Here is a 17,181-nt window from a genome sequence, read left to right as displayed (position 1 = left end):
GTGCCCTGTTGCCTGTCCCCACAGCCACTAGGACAAGTAATTCCTCATGACACTGCTGTGTCTTACAGGGCTGTTTTTTCTCTTTTCCTCACAACCCTGGGCTGTAATTCCAGCAAATGGGCTGGAGGCAACAACTGGAAATGACCCACAAAACATATTTTAACTTTTTACTCTCCACATATGCTTTTCTTCCTCTGCTCTGCCCAGGGAAGAAAACCAACTGTCCAACCAACTGAGAAATTCCAAGCTGCTCAGCATTCCTACTGAATGCCATCCTCAGGCTGATCCTCAGAAGGAAATGGGAAGGGGAGCAGGGAAGGGCTGGGAGGTAGCTTGAAAGGTACAGGGGAAATGTGAAAATTGCAACAAGCTGCCCGCAAATCTCCATGTGATGATCTTTGTTACGTACCCACACATGCACACATGCACATGCACAACAGCACTTCACAGTGTCAATGTTAGTGAGTGCCTTTTCCCCTTTTCCCCTTGGAACACGCTGAGTATTCCATCAGACTCCCATGTTGTAGCAGTACATTGGAGACACATGAAATAAATACCTTATTGTCACTCCAGTGCCTCGGCCCTCACTCTGCAGCATGTGCCAGAGGTGTTTACAACCAAAGCACTTGTCAGGAACTCGGTTCCTCATGCTCCCAGGAGAGCTGAAGGATGCAGAAAACTGCAGGGTTTTCTGGACCATGCCTATTTTAGCCCAGCTCTCCATTAGTCCTACACAGCCAAACACAGATGTCACAGCTGTGTCTGGTACAAACAGATGGGAAGGTGTTACTTTTAGTACCACCACCACTGTGTGATTTTTGGTCAGAAGAGACAAGGATCTGCTTTCTCAGTCCTGAAGATGGTTGCCGCAGCTCTGGGGGCTGTGGCACTGGGACCTGTCCTTCACAGTGGGCTGCGTCTGGCAGGTAGATGTGTCTGAAGCAGCCAGCAAGGAGATTTAGTGCATTGAGACAAAATGTCTCCAAATGAAGAAGACCTGAAGTGCCCTTCCAAGGCCTGGGTTGCTCTGTAGGGATGCTGTCTGGGTATTGCTCCTCCTTAGTGTCTGCAGGAATGTAGGGGGTGGCAGAGAACAGTCAGGAATTGTCTGGGGAGGACAAGTGAGGGGCATCATGTGCTCCTTCCACATGGCTGCCCCACAGGAATCTGCTGGTGAGTTTTGTAGGCAGAGCTCTCCTGGCAGAGCTTTGGGGCACGAGGTCACTCCTGGCTGTGGCTGGACATTGGCACAGCACCATCCTGCCCTCACCCTGCATTGCCTCAGAGAGCTTCACATGCCTTTGGGGCACAGTGACAACTGCTCCTTGTCAAAGCACAGCAGCCACAATGTGGGACAGACACACCAGGGGAGGCTCCCACACCACACTGGGACTGGGCACACCTGGGAGCTCCTGGTTTCCCTGTGTGCCCTCTGCAAACACTTCCTGTGGTTTAGTCAACTCCAGTGACTTTTTATGTCCTTTCAAAGATGAGCCCATCACCTGACCAGGAGCAAGTGCTTTTTGGATACAAAGGCATTCCAAGTATCCCTTTGGATACACAGGCTAAACCAGGCTGGATTTGGGGCAGAGCTGCCCATCCAGGTACCACCTGCACAGTCCATGCCTACAGCCCACTGCCCCTCGCTCCACACTACTCTGTGCCACCTGCCAGCCATGCAGGGAGATGCTGGGGCTGTCTCAGGGGATACCCTGTGGGCACTGAGCTCAGGACAGGACCCTGGCACTCAGCACACACCTCCTGCCAGGTTCCCATCACTACAGGCAAGCCCAGAGCTGCAAACCCAGGGCTGGGCTGGATGCAAAAACAAACACAACACTGCACTAGAGATTTTGGATTAACAGGGGCTGGAGGGAAAATTGAAAAGTCCCTGCTCCTGGAGCATCTAACCCTGGGATAGGGCAAGGGCTCAGGAGAGAAGTCTCACTTGTAGGGGCTGCTCTGATGCCACTCGCAAGGGCTTTGTTGTTGGATCTGCTCTGGCAGCAGAAAATGCTGGAAGTATTTCATAAAGGGCCTCATATTTTCCAAGCAGTCTGGGGAGATGATGTCTGGCCACAGAGGTCTAGACAGCTTGGGATTTTCATGCACAGCAGACACACTTCCTTTTGGATTCAGGTCCTGGAAAATATAGCCAGGCAGCTCCCAGTGAACGTGCTTTCAACACTCCTTGCCACCAAAAACAAGAGGAGGAGTAGCCCAGGAATGACATGCAATGGCAGACAAGGGCTTGTAAACACCAGTCCTGAGGCCATGCCCAGGAGATGGGCGGGAAAATGCCACATGTGGAATGCTTCAAAGAATGCAAGGGGGTGTTGGGCACAGAGAACAACACGATTCTCATCTGCACCTCCCTGCGCTCAGCTGGTGGCATTCACACATCCCAAAGACCTGGTCAGTAACTAAAGAATTTTTTTCAGTTATTTACAAACACATTGATTGATCATTCAGCTTCACCCACAGCATTTTGCCTCTGGAGAGCTGGGATTGGAATTTTTGCTGTCCCAGGCTCTCTTTGATGTGAGGGGCTGAGCCTGAAGCTGCATCACCCAACAAAGGGATAGGGTCCCCAAGGCACAGAGCCCACCTGCACAGCCTGGCACCTGCAGGGACCCATCCCCACTTGGAGATAACACAATCCCCTCTCCAACATGCTGTGCTACAAGCTCCTCTGAGAGGACTGGTCTTGCCCTGCCTTTCCCATGCACCAAGCCAACACCTTTCTCAGCAGCCAGACACTTCCAAAGGGCTCTGAAGCCACCGGTGGAGTCATCATTTCCTCACAAAACCCCACCACCCTCCCACATTTCCCTCCCAACCCCTTGCGATGCTGCTCACCCCCAAGTTGAGCTGGTGGCCATTTCACTTTGGCAAACACCTGGAACCCCAAGAGCCACAAACATCTGTCGTGCCACGACCAATTGGAAAGAACAAATAAGCAAACAGGAGGAAATGTGCATATAAAAACCCTTTTTCTCCTGACATATGGTCAATAAGCTGCAATTTTTCCTTCCACAGGGAAGGGATTCAAGTTCTTGGATGATATGATGCTTGGAGATGTAATTTCTTTTTCATTAAAAAAACCAAACCCCCAACCAACTGAAAATTTCCAATCCCAAACTCACAAACTGATGTTAACAAAACAATGTAAAAGGACAAATCTCCCAACAATGACAACCGAAAAATAAAGGTACACGTCAGCATTTGCAATCAAAAACTACTACATACTGTACTTGGGAAGTCTTCTGGGAAAAGATCATTGGCATCTAGAAAGGATATCACTAAAGTCTTGAGCAATGATATGTATGAGACATGATGCCATTGGAGGGTGGATGGACGGACCCTTAGGAAACTGTCACTCACAAAACTGTTCCATGACAAGAGAAAATAAGAGATGTAAAAAAGGATTGGTTTTCCCCATCCCCGCCCCCCCAAGTGTTACAGATTCCTTCTCATTTGTCGGAAACAGCCTCCTCTAGTCTTAGTTTATTTGTTGTGGTTTTGTTTGTTTTTTTTTTTTTTAAAAAAAAGTCTTCAGCTTTTGAAGGAGTCCGTCAGTTTCTGAGATGCACTTGAGCACCAAAGAGCTTCAGCTCTCCCCGTCTGATCTGCTCACAGGGGCTCTGGGGAAGGGCCTGGCTCACAGCATTCCTAGAGTCCACGGGAGGAAGAGATGTGCTTCTCGTGGCCTTTCCTTGCATTCCTCTTCCTGGAGAAGCCCCACTGCTCCAGAGGTGCCTGGGTCCAGCTGCAGTAGCCTTGTGCAAGAGGAAACATGAAGCCGCTCTTTGCTCTTCCTTTGGAGACTCCCATTGGTCTTGGAGCCCTTTTCAAGAATGCAATTGCTTTATTATTATTTAAAAATATTTTGTGGTTTGTTTATTTTTTGTTTTTTTTTTTCAAAATAGTTGTCTATTTTTTTTGTTCCCTTTTTCCATTGCTTAAATTCTAGAAGCTCTTGGCAACTTCTCATTGTTGAGGACAGGGTGTTCCCTCCTGCTGCCGTGATCCTCAGAGCAGCTGCCTGTCTCTGGTCCATGCAGAACACTCAGGAGCTGGAGCTTGGACATACAGGGGCAAAGTGGAGCAGGGCCTCGAGGAGGAGGAGCAGGAGGACAGGCAGCTATCAAACCTCCACAGACTGGATTTGGTTCATCTGTGCTCTCATCACCTGGATACTGTTCAGAATTTTCTTCTGGTGTCCTGCTAAAGTGACCCCAACTCGCAGAATGTCCCTTGGGAGGAAAGGAAACAAACACAAATATCAGGATGTATTTTCTCACAGCAGAACAAGATCATAGATGGGATTTAAAATTATCTTTAAGGTCCCTTTCAACCCAAACCATTCTGGGATTCTGTGATTCTATGATCCCCTGATTCTATGAGTCCTTGAGAATAGTATTTAGAGAGCTGATGTATCCACAGATTTCTTTCATGAATGCAACAAACAGATGCAAACCTTGTCAAACCTCTACTCTTTTCTTTTTCCTGCTTATTGTCCAATCTTTGCACTTTATACCTAGGTGCAGCACCCTCAGAGTCCTGAACCTCAACAGAGAGTTGAAACAAAATGCCACAGACTCTGCTCTCTGCTTGTGAGTCAATTTGCCTTTAATTTTTTTACCTATGTACTGTTTTGGATTTTCTTTCATTTTGTGACACACTAACCCGTTTTTTCTACCCCTGGAGACACAAGACAGGGATGTGCTGCCCCTCCTCAGTGTAGATATGACTCCCATATGCAGATGATGCTGTTCTTGATGTTTTTCCTTTGAGCTGATAAGACCATGAAGTGATCAATTTTTACACTTATCCTTTTGTTAAATCACAGCACTCTCATTTTTGGACAGCTTATATTTTTTATAGATTTAGACATCTGAGAGAAATCAAAGTCCTGCCGAGAGCATGAGTGTGGTTCTAAATTGGTCCTGTATGTGTCTCCAGCTGAGTTTGCTCTCATCTCCCCCTTGGCAAATAAACCTTAGTCATGAAATCTTCAGATCATCTTCTTCCCATCAGGGGATGGGAGGCCACATGACCCAAACCTGACTTGAAGGAATTTCACATGCCTTTTGTCCTTAACTTTAGGGGAGGAGTGGCAAAATCTTTGCCATGTTTGGAGTGGAAGTTGTTGGGCAAAGAAGGATAAAGAGGAGCTCCAAAGGGAGGAAAAAAATCTTCACTCATGTCTGTAAACCAGTATAAGACTGTGGCTCTGCCCAACCCTGTGATTCCGAGCCTTCTGCCCTGGACATTAAATATTTGATTGGATATTGGGAAGGAATTCTTTGCTCAGAGGGTGGTGAGGCCCTGGCTCTGGTTGCCCAGAGAAGCTGTGGCTGGCCCTTCCCTGGAAGTGTCCAAGGCCAGGCTGGATGGAGTTTGGAGCAAGGTGGGATAGTGGAAAGTGTCTTAAAGCCCATGGCTTTAAGATGAGCTTTAAGATGCCTTCCAGCTCAAATGGTTCTGTGACTATTGAAAGATAATTCGTGTCCCAGGTGTCCCAGCCTGCAGATGAACCAGTGAGAACCCTTTCCAGCAGGTCAATGTTGAGACCATGTGGATTTGGGGAACTGAGTCAGTTTTCAGGAAACATTCACACTTTGCTGGCTCTCCAAATCTGGATGAATCAGCATCTCCACTGACATTTCTATCAGCTTCTGCAAAGGCCAGTGAACATCAGGGGGTGGTGTCTAGTCCTGTTAGACCACAATTTTCCAAGGAAAAAGGACTTGGACTGTCCTCTCTACTGTACATGCAGCCAAGCAGGTGAGGAATGTGGAATGGAAGTTTGCCAAAACCAGTGGGACCTGAGCTGAGGATGCCCTTGGAATTGTGGTGAAAGCTCTTGGAGAGGACTTGAGGGACATGGTAAGAAACTGGGAGAACTGGCATTCAGGGGACTCTGAGGATGTCTGTGAAAGAACAGACAGCATTAGCTGGATTGTCTGCATCCTGCCTGCTGTCAGATATTGCAAATAGCAGAACCCAGGCAGGGGCTGATTGTGGTCTGATACCTCTCTTTGATCAAAGTTCTTCCCTACCATTCCGATTTCATGGACTCTCTTTCTGTTGTATCAACCCAGCCAATATTGTGACAAAATCATCCCCAGGGCCTCGGGATTGCACCACAAATGTCCCAAAACAGTCAGAACTGCCATGGGAACTTCCTAGCAGCAAATAAGAACAAAAAGCCAGAGAAAGTCACAGTGGCTGTTTGAGTGAATGGATTCTGACTCACTGGTAGATTTAAGCATCTGGAATTAAGCACAAATCCAAAAACCTCCCTGGCCACCAGGCTCAGACATTGCAGCCGTTACAGATGGCTCTAATGCTTGGCCCTTTCTGAGGGTTTCTAGAGATACCTGCAGCCAGCCACAACTCTTTCAGCAGAGGCATCAAAGTCCCAGCCAGCCCCAAGGGATTTCAAAACCCTCCAGAAGTGGGTCTTCAGCTGCCTGATTTCTCTGAAGGACTTGCTAAGAATCAGGTGCTGATTGTCACTTGTCAATTGTCACTCCAGGATAATTTTTGTAGATGCAGGACATTTTTAGTGGATGCAGCACAAACGTGAAATCACCCTTCACAAGAGGATCTTGAGGTGTGTGAGGAGATGTGGCAGAGGCTGGAGACAGGCAGGGCAACAGGATGAGAAGCAATGGGAAGAAATGAATGCCCAGAAAAATCCACCAGAACACGAGGAAGAACTTCTTTACTGTGGGACTTCCCAGAGAGGGTATGAAATCTCTTTCCACAGACATAATCCTGAGTGAGGAGCTCTAGAAACTGAGCAGGAAGGTTGGACTGGATGACCTCCAGTGGTTCCTTTCAACTGTAACCACTCTGTGATTCTGCCTTTCTTAGGCAGAACTTTGCACCATGCTTGTCTCCATCAATACATCAGCCATCCAAGAGGAGTGCAGAGTTCAGAAGTGCTCTGGAGAATTGTCTGATGCCAGCCTAAAATCTGATTGTCCCGTATAGAGGTTTGGACACCCCTGGCAGGGGTGTTCATTTCCACAGAGTGATAGTGGGAGAGGAATTCTGCAGGTGCAGACAGACATATCATCTGGAGACTAAATAGATTAGAATTAGCTCCACAAAGCAACAATTCTATAAAAGTAAAACTACATCATATAAAAATAAAATCTAATTCAACACCAATTGTTGCAAAACTGCTGGGACTTTTCCTTGTGCTTTGGGACTCAAAGCCTGGGCACTTACTCTACAGTCATCTGAGATACTACATCAAAGGTGGTGAAACCAGCACTGGCAAAGCTCTCCTTGTACTGGCTCATCTTGATGGCATCCAGCCATTCATCCACAGTGTTGAAGCTGGTGTAATCCGGGATTGTGCGGTCAAGGAGGGGGAGGTTCATCCTGAAACAAGAAATGGGCAGTGACACACCATGAGCTGCAAGCACAACTGTTCCTGCACCCTCCAGCAGCTGAGGCACAGGATCAGCATCATTCACAGTGCAGACACTACCCTGTAGTGTGGAATTCCAGCCAGAAATCACTGTTCTGCCAGGGAAGGACTGTGCAGAGCATCAGGGAAGCACTTCTGAATCAGTTCCTGCAGGAGAGGCTGGAGCCATCACAGATGATGGGATGCAGCTTTAAATCCTGGCTGCTCACAGGGACAAAGGTCACTCTCATATAGGGCCAGTGCTTCCCAAGCTGGTGCAACCCACCCAGCCCAGGGAAACTCCACATTGCCTCAGGGGCTTTATCTGCTCCCAGTGCAGTGGGACTGGAACACCAGAACAATCCCACCACCCCAGAATCCCCATGTACATGAAACCAAAGTGCTCCTCTATGTGCAGAGTGCACTGTCCAAGAACTGCCTGTGCTCACCAGAGCTGCCCAAGGAGAGGGACCTTGACATCTGCATCCCTGCTCTGTGGATGCCCCAAGCCTGGCAGTGTCCAAGGCCAGCTTAGATGGGGCTTGCAGCAACCTGGGATAGTGGAAGGTGTCCCTGCCCATGGCAGGGGTTGAATGAGGTGGGCTTTAAGGTCTCTTCCACCCCAAATTGTGATTCTATGATCTTTTAATGCTCTCCCTATAAAGGATCAAACACAGGCCAAGCTCTAAAGTAGCTCCTGAGATGCACAGGGATGGTGCCACCAGGACCAGGAGGACACCAGACCTGTTCAGAGGAGCCAAAAGACAAGAGGAGGACAGAGACACATACCCAGAGGAGACAGGTGCCATGGCTTTCAGGCTGTTTGGATTTCGGATCATTTTATCCAAGGTGTTGACAATTTGCCCAAATTTGGGCCTGTGGTTCCGATCCTTCTGCCAACAGTCCAGCATCAGCTGGTGAAGGGCATTTGGGCAGTCCATTGGCGGTGGCAGCCGATAGTCCTGCTCAATGGCATTTATCACCTGCAGGAAGAGAAAGAGGCATCAGAACAGCTTTGATAAAACCTATTTAATTCATAATGTGCCTTTTCTTGGATCCTGAGAGTGACTGATATGACTGATCCTGCAGCCTGTACTCACTGCTGCTTTCCCATCTCATCCACACCTCACACTGTAATGAGCAGGTCAGGCCAAATGTGAGGTGTCTTGGGAGGTGCCACAAGCTTTGCTCAGCCCTCCAGCCTGGGTAGCTGTCAGGAGCAGTCTCCTGATCTGGGGAAAGGAGCAGCCCTGCTGCCCTGACAGAATGTGTGATCCCACAGCTGCAGGCAGGGGAGTCAGAGAGAAGGGATCATGCTTTCCTTGGACATAGCACAACAGCTTGCTGGGAAAACATCTCCATCCAGAGAAGGGGGGGTGAGTTAAAGACTGTCCCTGTGCTTTCCATCCCCCAGTGGTGTTTTGCGCTCCTGACACAAACCAGCTCGTCCAGGTGACAGGGTCATGCCACGGTGTGGGTGGCTCAGTCAGCACAAACAGCAGGATCTTTCTGCAGACCTGTGCAAGTGCAAAACACCATGGGGAGGACTCAGACCCCAGGCAGCACAGCCAGGCCCAGGAGAACTTGGTTGCAGTGTGCACAGAAGAGCTGTAGCACACCTTGACAAAGCTACATTGCACCTCCAGGCTCATTCAAAAAGGCTTTGGCCATTCCTTACTGTTCCACACAATCCAGGAAAATGTCTGGCCTTGCAATGTCCACAAGAGCTGGAGCAAGGACTAGACGATCTTCTGGAATGGAACAAGGGTTGAAGGATCTTCTTCAAGGGGAACTCCACCGCCCTGCCACTCTGCACCTGCAGCCCTCAATCCTCTCCTGGGTGACAAACAAGGATGAAGCTGCTCCACTTCTTCCAGGAATATCTGTTCCTCTGACAGGGGCATGTACTGGCAGGATTCTCCTGCCTCCTTGGCCACTAACAGCACAGGCACTGAAGGATGAGCAGAAGGAGTCTTGAACACCAGAGATGGGCTTGTGCATGGCAACAAAACCCAGAAGTAAGGACAAAAACCAGAACTGATGATACTGCAGGAATCAGGAGCAGATCTCAAAATGACGAAGTCTCCACAGGAACGATGGACAAGGGAAGGAAGAGTGCCAGAACCTCCCTCAGAGATCCTGAGGAAGAACCTCCATGTCTCTGGCTATTCTCACTATGGGATCAAGGCTGCCATGGCTTTGTCCAGCCATGTCTTGCACAATTCCAAAGACAGAGATCTTTCTGGTGGGATTCCCTAGGGCTGTGCCCCCATCCTGGGGAAGTCTAGACATACTCATGGTGGTGGACATATTGTTGAGTAGGGAGACTACACTGAGAAAATTAAGGATACTGGGAATGGGAATGGGAGAGAAGCAGGGAAAAGCTGGTGGCTGATCCATGCCAAACAACCCAGAGTGTGAGAAGGGCACCTGACAGGGCTTGAGACAGTCTGTGGCTCCAGGCAGAGAATGGACTGGGAGGTGCTGCAGGCACTGTTGTGTGGCCAAGGTGCTGGGTGACCTGAGACACGGGGCTGGCACTGCTGCTGCCAATATTTGCCAGATGGAAGAGCCCTCCCCCAGTTCTGCTGCCCTGGCTGGACATGGTGATGGCCCCATGGGGCCTGTGAAGGTCTGATCAGGGTTAACTCCTCTACAAATCACTGACAGGAGGGTGGAGCCGGGGAGTGTTGGTCTCTTCTCCCAGGTAACAAGTGGCAGGACTAGAGTAAATGGCCTCAAGTTGTACCAGGGAAAGTTTGGATTGGACAGTAGGGAAAGGGTTGTCACAGCATTGAAACAGGCTGTGCAGGGAAGTGGTAGAGTCACCATCCCTGGAAGGTTTCAAAATGTGTGTGGATGTGGCATTTGGGGACATGTTTAGGGTGAACATGGCAGTGCTACATTGATGGTTGGACCAAATGATCTCAGAGCCTTTTCCAGCCTCAAGGATTTTATGGCTACTGATGTGCTTTGTGCAGCTCAGGGAATCTCCCAAGGGGTGCTGAGCCCCAGCTCCCTGGGTTCAGGTCTGCCCTGGCCAGCAGCAGGGGAGGCACAGGGTGGGCACCAGCTCCATGCAAACACCAAGCACTCCTCTCTGTTCCCAGCAAGTCCTGCTGCCATCAGCCACATCCAGAGGCAGCCCCAGCTCTCTCCATGTCAGCCTCATCTCAGTGGCAGCCCCAGCTCTCTCCTTGTCAGCCTCCTCCCAGAGGCAGCCCCAGCTCTCTCCATGTCCTCCCCAGCCACTGCCCCAGGCGCTCACACCGCAGGGTCAGGAGGGTAATCTGCCCTCAATATCCGCCACGCTCCTCCACAGCAGGACCAGCTGTGCTTAAGTGGTGACAGCTTCTAGGGCACCATGTCCTGTGACATGGAAAGGGAGCAGGGGCTGGGGACAGCAATGCACAGCGGGAGGTGCCAGGGACAGGCACAGCTCTGCCATCCCTGGAGCAGTGGGAGGTGCCAGGGACAGGCACAGCTCTGCCATCTCTGGCACAGCGAGTGGTACTGCCACAGCAGCGCAGCCGTGGCAGGAGAAACCAGCGAGGGAAGAGCTCCCAGAGAAGTAAAAGGGACAGGGAAGGTACAGGAACATCTGGTGCAGGACATGCTTGAAACTGAGGTGACAACAATGGCTTAGCAGGAAGGGAATTGTCCTTGCTGAGAAAGGCAGACCCCCAAGTCCCATCCCTCTGCCTCCAAGAACTGATGGAAACATTTTCCTGGAGTAGCAGAGGCTGTGAACAGCCAAAAGTTCTAAGGCATCATCCCCCTGCTACAGGCTTAGGAATTCATATTAATAAATTTCCCACCAGCCATTAGGGAGGAAATAGTCCCACTCTGGAGAAACCTGATGTGGCACAGATGGAGCTCTATTGAGATTGAAAAAGTCTAATCTGCCATAGGGACAGGAGGAGGGACAAGAGTCAGAGAGGAGACAGGAGGGACAGGGAGCTTGGCTCTCGCTCTCTGCCTGTAAGGCAAGGTCTTAGGAGCCCACAGCATGGTGGAGATGAAGTGCATGTCTGAAGGCTTCCAAGGGACTCCCCAGAGCTGCTCTGAGACACACTGGAAGCCAGGCATATAATGCAAGAGCCAAGACGAGCTTTCTGCATCCCCTAGGTCCACCCAGGACCTTGGCGTTACATCCCGAGTATTCATGACGTGAGGAAGGGCAGCTGTTCTGAGAGACAGAGTTAAAAGTGGCCTTCTGGCACACACATGCAGGTGCAGCATCCTCGCAGCACTCACTGCCACTGGCCAGATGGGCTTTGAGCCCCAGGTGCCACATCAAGAGGACCAGGGAGAATGGAAATGGCATTGCTGTGCTGAGGACAGGGACTGCAGCCAGGGGCCATCCTTGCAGGAAACATCCCTGGAGCAAGAAGTGCATGTAACTGTTTGACCTGAATTAGAGCAGAGGAATGAAATATTTAAAATTGGGCATGTTATGAAGTACCTTGTGGTTTTGGTTTCTAGCTGTGTCTAAGTTACTTGGCTTCCTACAAAAAACCGTTCAAGCTTCCCATGGGAAATTTAATAACTATCTAGCAGATGTCCTTGACCATGGCAGGCGTTGGAAGGAGATGATCTGTAAAGGTCTCTTCCAACCCAAGCCATTCTGAGGCTTTGTTACAGACTTTCCTGGAGTGTCTGTGATCCCAGCAGATGAAGCTCTGCTCCAGAGGCTCTCAGCTTAGGGACATCTCCTTTTTCACCCACCTGCTCCTTCTCTTCCTCAGCACCTGCCAACACCCCTGGGGTGCTCCCCTTAACCCTGTGCAGTGGGTGCTGTGCCATCCCAATCTCTGCTACAGTAGCACCATAGGGCCTGAATAAATCCCCAAATTATTCCTATTACTGTTTCCAAAGGTGTTGACCTTAGACACATCTGCCACAACAGAGAAGGTTCTGGACATGCCACAGGCTGGGAGAGGCAGTGGACATGCTTTGGCCTTGCAGGGCTCCCCTTTGCAGTGTTTCTGCCCCTGGTTTCCCAAGAACTCACATCCTGGTTGGTCATGTCCCAGTAGGGCCGCTCTCCGTAGGACATCACCTCCCACATGACTATTCCATAGCTCCACACATCACTGGCTGAGGTGAACTTTCGGTACTGAATGGCCTCAGGTGCCGTCCATCGGATCGGGATCTTCCCACCCTGCAGGAGAAAAATGGGATGGTAACAGAGAGAGCAGGAGCAACTGAAAAATAGCAGTGTCCACAATATTTGCCTGTGATATTCCAGTAAAATCCCAGAAGGAAGGAAGCACAGGACTGTCTGTCCCTCAGGGTGGATGTGGATTGTCCAGCCATGCTGGAAGCCTTCAATGATGATGATTCTCCCTATTTGGTAACCTGTCCCACCACCCTCCTGAGGAAGGAGCTTTTCCTGTTGCTCACCTAGAACCTCCCCAGCCATGTTTTTGTCTATGACCCCTTTATTGTATCATCTGATGCCACTGCGAAGAGTTTGGCTCTCTCTCTTCATTACTGCCCTGAATGTCACTTAGAGGTGTCCCCTCAGTCTCCTCATCACCATCTTAACCAAGGCCAGCTCCTCCCCCCTTGCTCCTGCATGGTAAAATTCCCATGTGCTAAGAGGGTCTTTGGTAGAAAGTGAATGGCCAGGAATGTAAAAAACCCAAACTGATCTTCCTCTACCCTTTTGCTGTCACCTGGCTACCTGTAGAGGAGAATAAATGGAATTAGAACACCTTCCTCTTCAGCCACCTACAGCTTCCACTCTTTGAAGTCAGCAATAGACCATTTCTGGTCTGAGTCCTGGTGTCCCAGCCTGTCTGTGGATCTACACCTGATCCAGCAGGTTCTGATCCTTCAGTATGGGATGGTGGGGGGTCACTGGTGAAAAATGGGATAAGACTGGGTGGGCACTGGGGTCTCTGTCATCCAGCTCTGGAGCAATCAGTATTCTCCACTCCCACTGAGGAGTTAAGCACAGGAGTGGCACACACAAATGGGGACACAGGGACTGAAGGCTCTGCTTAAGCCCTTCCTGTCTCCTGATTTTCTACCAGGAGCTTTGGAGTTGAGCCATTCACTCAAGGGACCTTCTGAAGGGAAAATATTCCCCTGTGCTGAAAAAATAAGCAAAAGTGTCTGTGTTTTGTGGCTGTGAGAAGATTAAAAAACATTATATTTTGTCAATGAACAACTGCCACGTCTTATTAAGGGTCTCTCAGGACTTTTCAGGACTCAGCCCCAGTACATGGAAGAATAATGAAAAAAGATAATGTTTCTTAATCTTTTCACAGCCACAAACCTCAGACAAAATATTGTTTTCCAAAGAGGGGAAGACGAAGCAATCCATGCCAAACAGGATGTCCTCTCTACCAGGCAGACTCCTGACAGAACTCCTGGCAAGCAATGGATTTTAAAAATGGCTAAAAAGAAGTCCTAAAGTACAAATTAGACTTTGGTGGATTCTTTTGGGAACTCACTTCAGTGAGACCTGCCATCTCCGTGGGATCTGACCTGGAGCTTCACCACTCTAAAGACTTTCCTAAAGGTCCAGCACGAACCTCCCAGGCCAGAACTTGTGGCTTCTGCTCACCCATGGACACAAGGTCACTAGGAGAGTGATGATAAAAACCATTTTGCAGAAAAAGATACTTCTGATTCAGTTGGTGCACATAGTCTGTCATTATGGATAATAAATATTCTGCTACAGTGCCCAAAGTTCAAGGAGAATAAATTAGGGATGACGAATTTTTTATTAGAGAGAAAAGCTACACGCATAAAACCACGGATAGAGAACAGCAGTAAACACCATGTATTTAGTTAACAAAGGGAAATTTAATTGGCTGTAAGGGATATATGAAAAATAAATGTTATTAGTGTTTGTAAAAACCATTGATGGTTGTGTGAGATGGACGAGTTGATGTCTGAAGCTACACGGATGAGAATAAACCCACACATTTTTAGGTGTGTGTTAGGTATTTAGCTACTGATAAAATTTACTAAGAGCTATGCCAGACATCTCATCGCTGCCAGCTTCAAAAGACCCAGGAGAGGTGATTTCCTACAGGTCATGCCCCAGCTCTGTCAACACTGATTTCCAAGGATTCCTGACATGGACATTGATCCTGATGCACTGTGAAGAGCATTTCTGTGTAGTATTTATGAGAACTCCTGGCTGAGCTCTCACCGAGCAAAACCAAACAATCCTCTGGTCCTGGGGCACCTTTTGCAACCTGACATGAGCCACAAGTTTTTGGTGGCACTTGTGTCTATGGCACCAAGGTGTTCCTGGGAAGTTGTTACATGAACATGAAGTCATTTTTAGGAGTGTTTTTCTGTTTAAATTGGATACTCTCTGGAAGATCAGTATCTAGTATCTGGCACCCACCCACACTTCCTACACTTTCAGTCTATCCTTCTTGGGGCTGAGCCAGTGAGATGACATGAGGAAGGACAGCAGGGCAGCACGACTGGACAGTGAAGGTAAGAAACCCAGACCTGCTGCCCTGGCAACAAATCTGTCAGGGCTGCATTGCATCTCAAAGGATCCCAGGTGAATCATACGGGGAGGGCGCAGAGCACGATCCCAACCAAGGGCTTCTCAGGGACACATGTGTGTTTGCAGACATGTTTGGAGGAAGGCTCAGCTATCCACAGGAATGACAGGACCTTGCAAGGGAAAATATTCTACAGTTTATTTCATCGCTATTTCTCATCTGGGACCTTTTTGCTGCTGACACCCTGTAAAGGTGCTCCCTGCTGTCAAGGGGAAGGTCCCTCCTTCCCTCTCCCACTCCTTCCTTCACACCTGCCCCTCCCTGGCTGAAGAGCAGCATTACCAGAGCACTGGTGTAGGTGGGGTCGGAGGTGTCGTCCTCCAGGAAGCGGGAGAGGCCGAAGTCAGACACCTTGCACACCAGGTTGCTGTTGACCAGGATGTTGCGGGCGGCCAGGTCCCGGTGCACGTAGTTCATGTCTGCCAGGTACTTCATGCCCGCGGCGATGCCCCGCAGCATCCCCACCAGCTGGATCACCGTGAACTGCCCATCGTTTTGCTGAGGGACACACGGAAACAAGTGACAGGAGCAGATTCACAGTCCAGGCAAAAGCCAGGAGTCTCTTTCCAAACCCATGGCAGGATATGCCATGAGTACATTTCCTCCCAGGGAGGGTGGGGAGTGCAGAGCTCACAGGAGTTGGGAGTCACCTCACACATCCCAAGGCCACCACTACTGCAGCTGCCGTCACCTCAAAATGCACCCACCCTGCACAGCAGAGCTCAGAAAGGACAATCTATTCCCACTAACCAGGTTACTTCACTTCAAAGCCAGAACTAGAAATATTCAGACAGAGCAGCTGGAGGTGGGGTCCTGCTGGGTTAAAGCTGTGTTAGACTGTCCCTCCCTGGGTGTCCATGGGTCAGTCTGGATGTGCACCTGTGGGCAGGCAGGCACAGCCTCTCGCTAGGATGCGTGGATAGACACATATGAAATGACAGCCCTGGTGCTGCCACCCCCTGCTCTGTTCCCAAAACAGACCTCTGGACAATGCAGCAGCTGCCCCAGTGACAGGGAACGCCAGGCTGGGAAGGCCACTGGAAAGAGAACCTTCCCCCCCAAATCCCCTCTGTGCTAGCACAGCCTCTAAAGCTGCACACTCCCAGATCTCATACCCGCAAGAAGGAGTCCAGAGAGCCATTCTCCATGAACTCAGTGATGATCATGACTGGAGAGCTCTTGGTGACCACCCCCTCCAGGTGGATGACGTTGGGGTGGTCAAACTGCCCCATGATGCTGGCCTCACTCAGGAAGTCCCGTCTCTGCTTCTCCGTGTAGCCAGACTTGAGGGTCTTGATGGCCACAAAGATCTCCCTTTTGCCTGGAAGCTTGAGATGCCCACTGCACACCTCACCAAACTCCCCTGTGAAGACAAGTAGGGCCTATGAGCCTTCCCCACCTCTCCTGTGCCCCCCAAGGGACCCCTGGCTCCAGCTGTGCCCACCCTGCCTGTCATGAGCTGAGTACCCACCCCCTGACCTGTGTTCCCTCCCTCTCCAACCCTCCAGCTGCACTCATCCATGAGGAGCACTGCCCATGGGATCACATGCACATGGGAACTGATGGTCTTGATTCTCCTGCACTGGATTTCCCTGCTCCTTCTAGTCCAGCCTGGGGCTAAGAAAGATCTTAGTGGCATCAGTCCTGGTGGCATCAGGCTAAACCCTCCCAAATCCTGGCACCATGAAGGATCCTGTGCTGCTGAGGGCCAGCCAGCCATTCCCAGGTCACCTACCTGCCCCAATCACCTGCTCGATTTTGACACAAGAGATATCAATTTCTTTTGCAAATTCCCTGACAGCCTCATTGGGATCTTCGTAGGTGAAAGGATCAATATAAATCTTCATGCCTGGAGTCACTGCAGAAAGGTAAGGGAGAGAGTCAGACGGATGGATGCAACTGCAATGGTTGGCATCAAGGAAAAGAGAAAACAGTTTGAGTGATGGTCTTTTACCTCAGCAAATTGCATAATCAAGGCACGAAGCAGACAGAAACAGTTTGAGAAAGAACATGCAGAGCTATGTTTCACATGACTGTTAAGACTGATTTTCATGAACACTGTCCCACAGGTCAATGTTGGGGCAGTAAGGAGCTACATCATGAGCCTGGACTACAAACTGTAGATTCCTCTATGGGGGATCTGTGACCCTTCCAGGAGTTCTGCAAGCAGGAGGGACAGTCCAGTCTGCCCTGTTCTCTTGACAGACACCC

At 49.8% G+C, this 17,181-nt stretch overlaps 1 protein-coding gene across 4 annotated transcripts in view; it reads right to left on the bottom strand.

The window, feature by feature from the left end:
* Nucleotides 1-2,976: 2,976 nt before the first annotated feature.
* The window catches only part of EPHB2 (EPH receptor B2), a 125,212-nt gene continuing 111,007 nt past the window's right edge, over nucleotides 2,977-17,181 (bottom strand). For all 4 annotated transcript variants that reach the window (XM_030231468.2, XM_030231465.2, XM_030231466.2 and 1 more), the window contains exons 10-16: nucleotides 16,706-16,828; nucleotides 16,086-16,333; nucleotides 15,253-15,468; nucleotides 12,444-12,593; nucleotides 8,219-8,412; nucleotides 7,246-7,401; nucleotides 2,977-4,256 (exon numbers count right to left, since the gene is read on the bottom strand). In XM_030231468.2, the coding sequence (XP_030087328.2) occupies nucleotides 4,148-4,256; nucleotides 7,246-7,401; nucleotides 8,219-8,412; nucleotides 12,444-12,593; nucleotides 15,253-15,468; nucleotides 16,086-16,333; nucleotides 16,706-16,828 (1,196 nt within the window). In that variant the 3' untranslated portion in view covers nucleotides 2,977-4,147. The remainder of the gene's footprint in view (nucleotides 4,257-7,245; nucleotides 7,402-8,218; nucleotides 8,413-12,443; nucleotides 12,594-15,252; nucleotides 15,469-16,085; nucleotides 16,334-16,705; nucleotides 16,829-17,181) is intronic.

This window comes from Serinus canaria, chromosome 21, assembly GCF_022539315.1.
Source record: "Serinus canaria isolate serCan28SL12 chromosome 21, serCan2020, whole genome shotgun sequence".
NCBI classification, from domain to species: Eukaryota; Metazoa; Chordata; class Aves; order Passeriformes; family Fringillidae; genus Serinus; species Serinus canaria.
The sequence above is the reverse complement of the archived record's forward strand: the minus strand, read 5'-3'. Positions and strand labels throughout refer to the sequence as shown.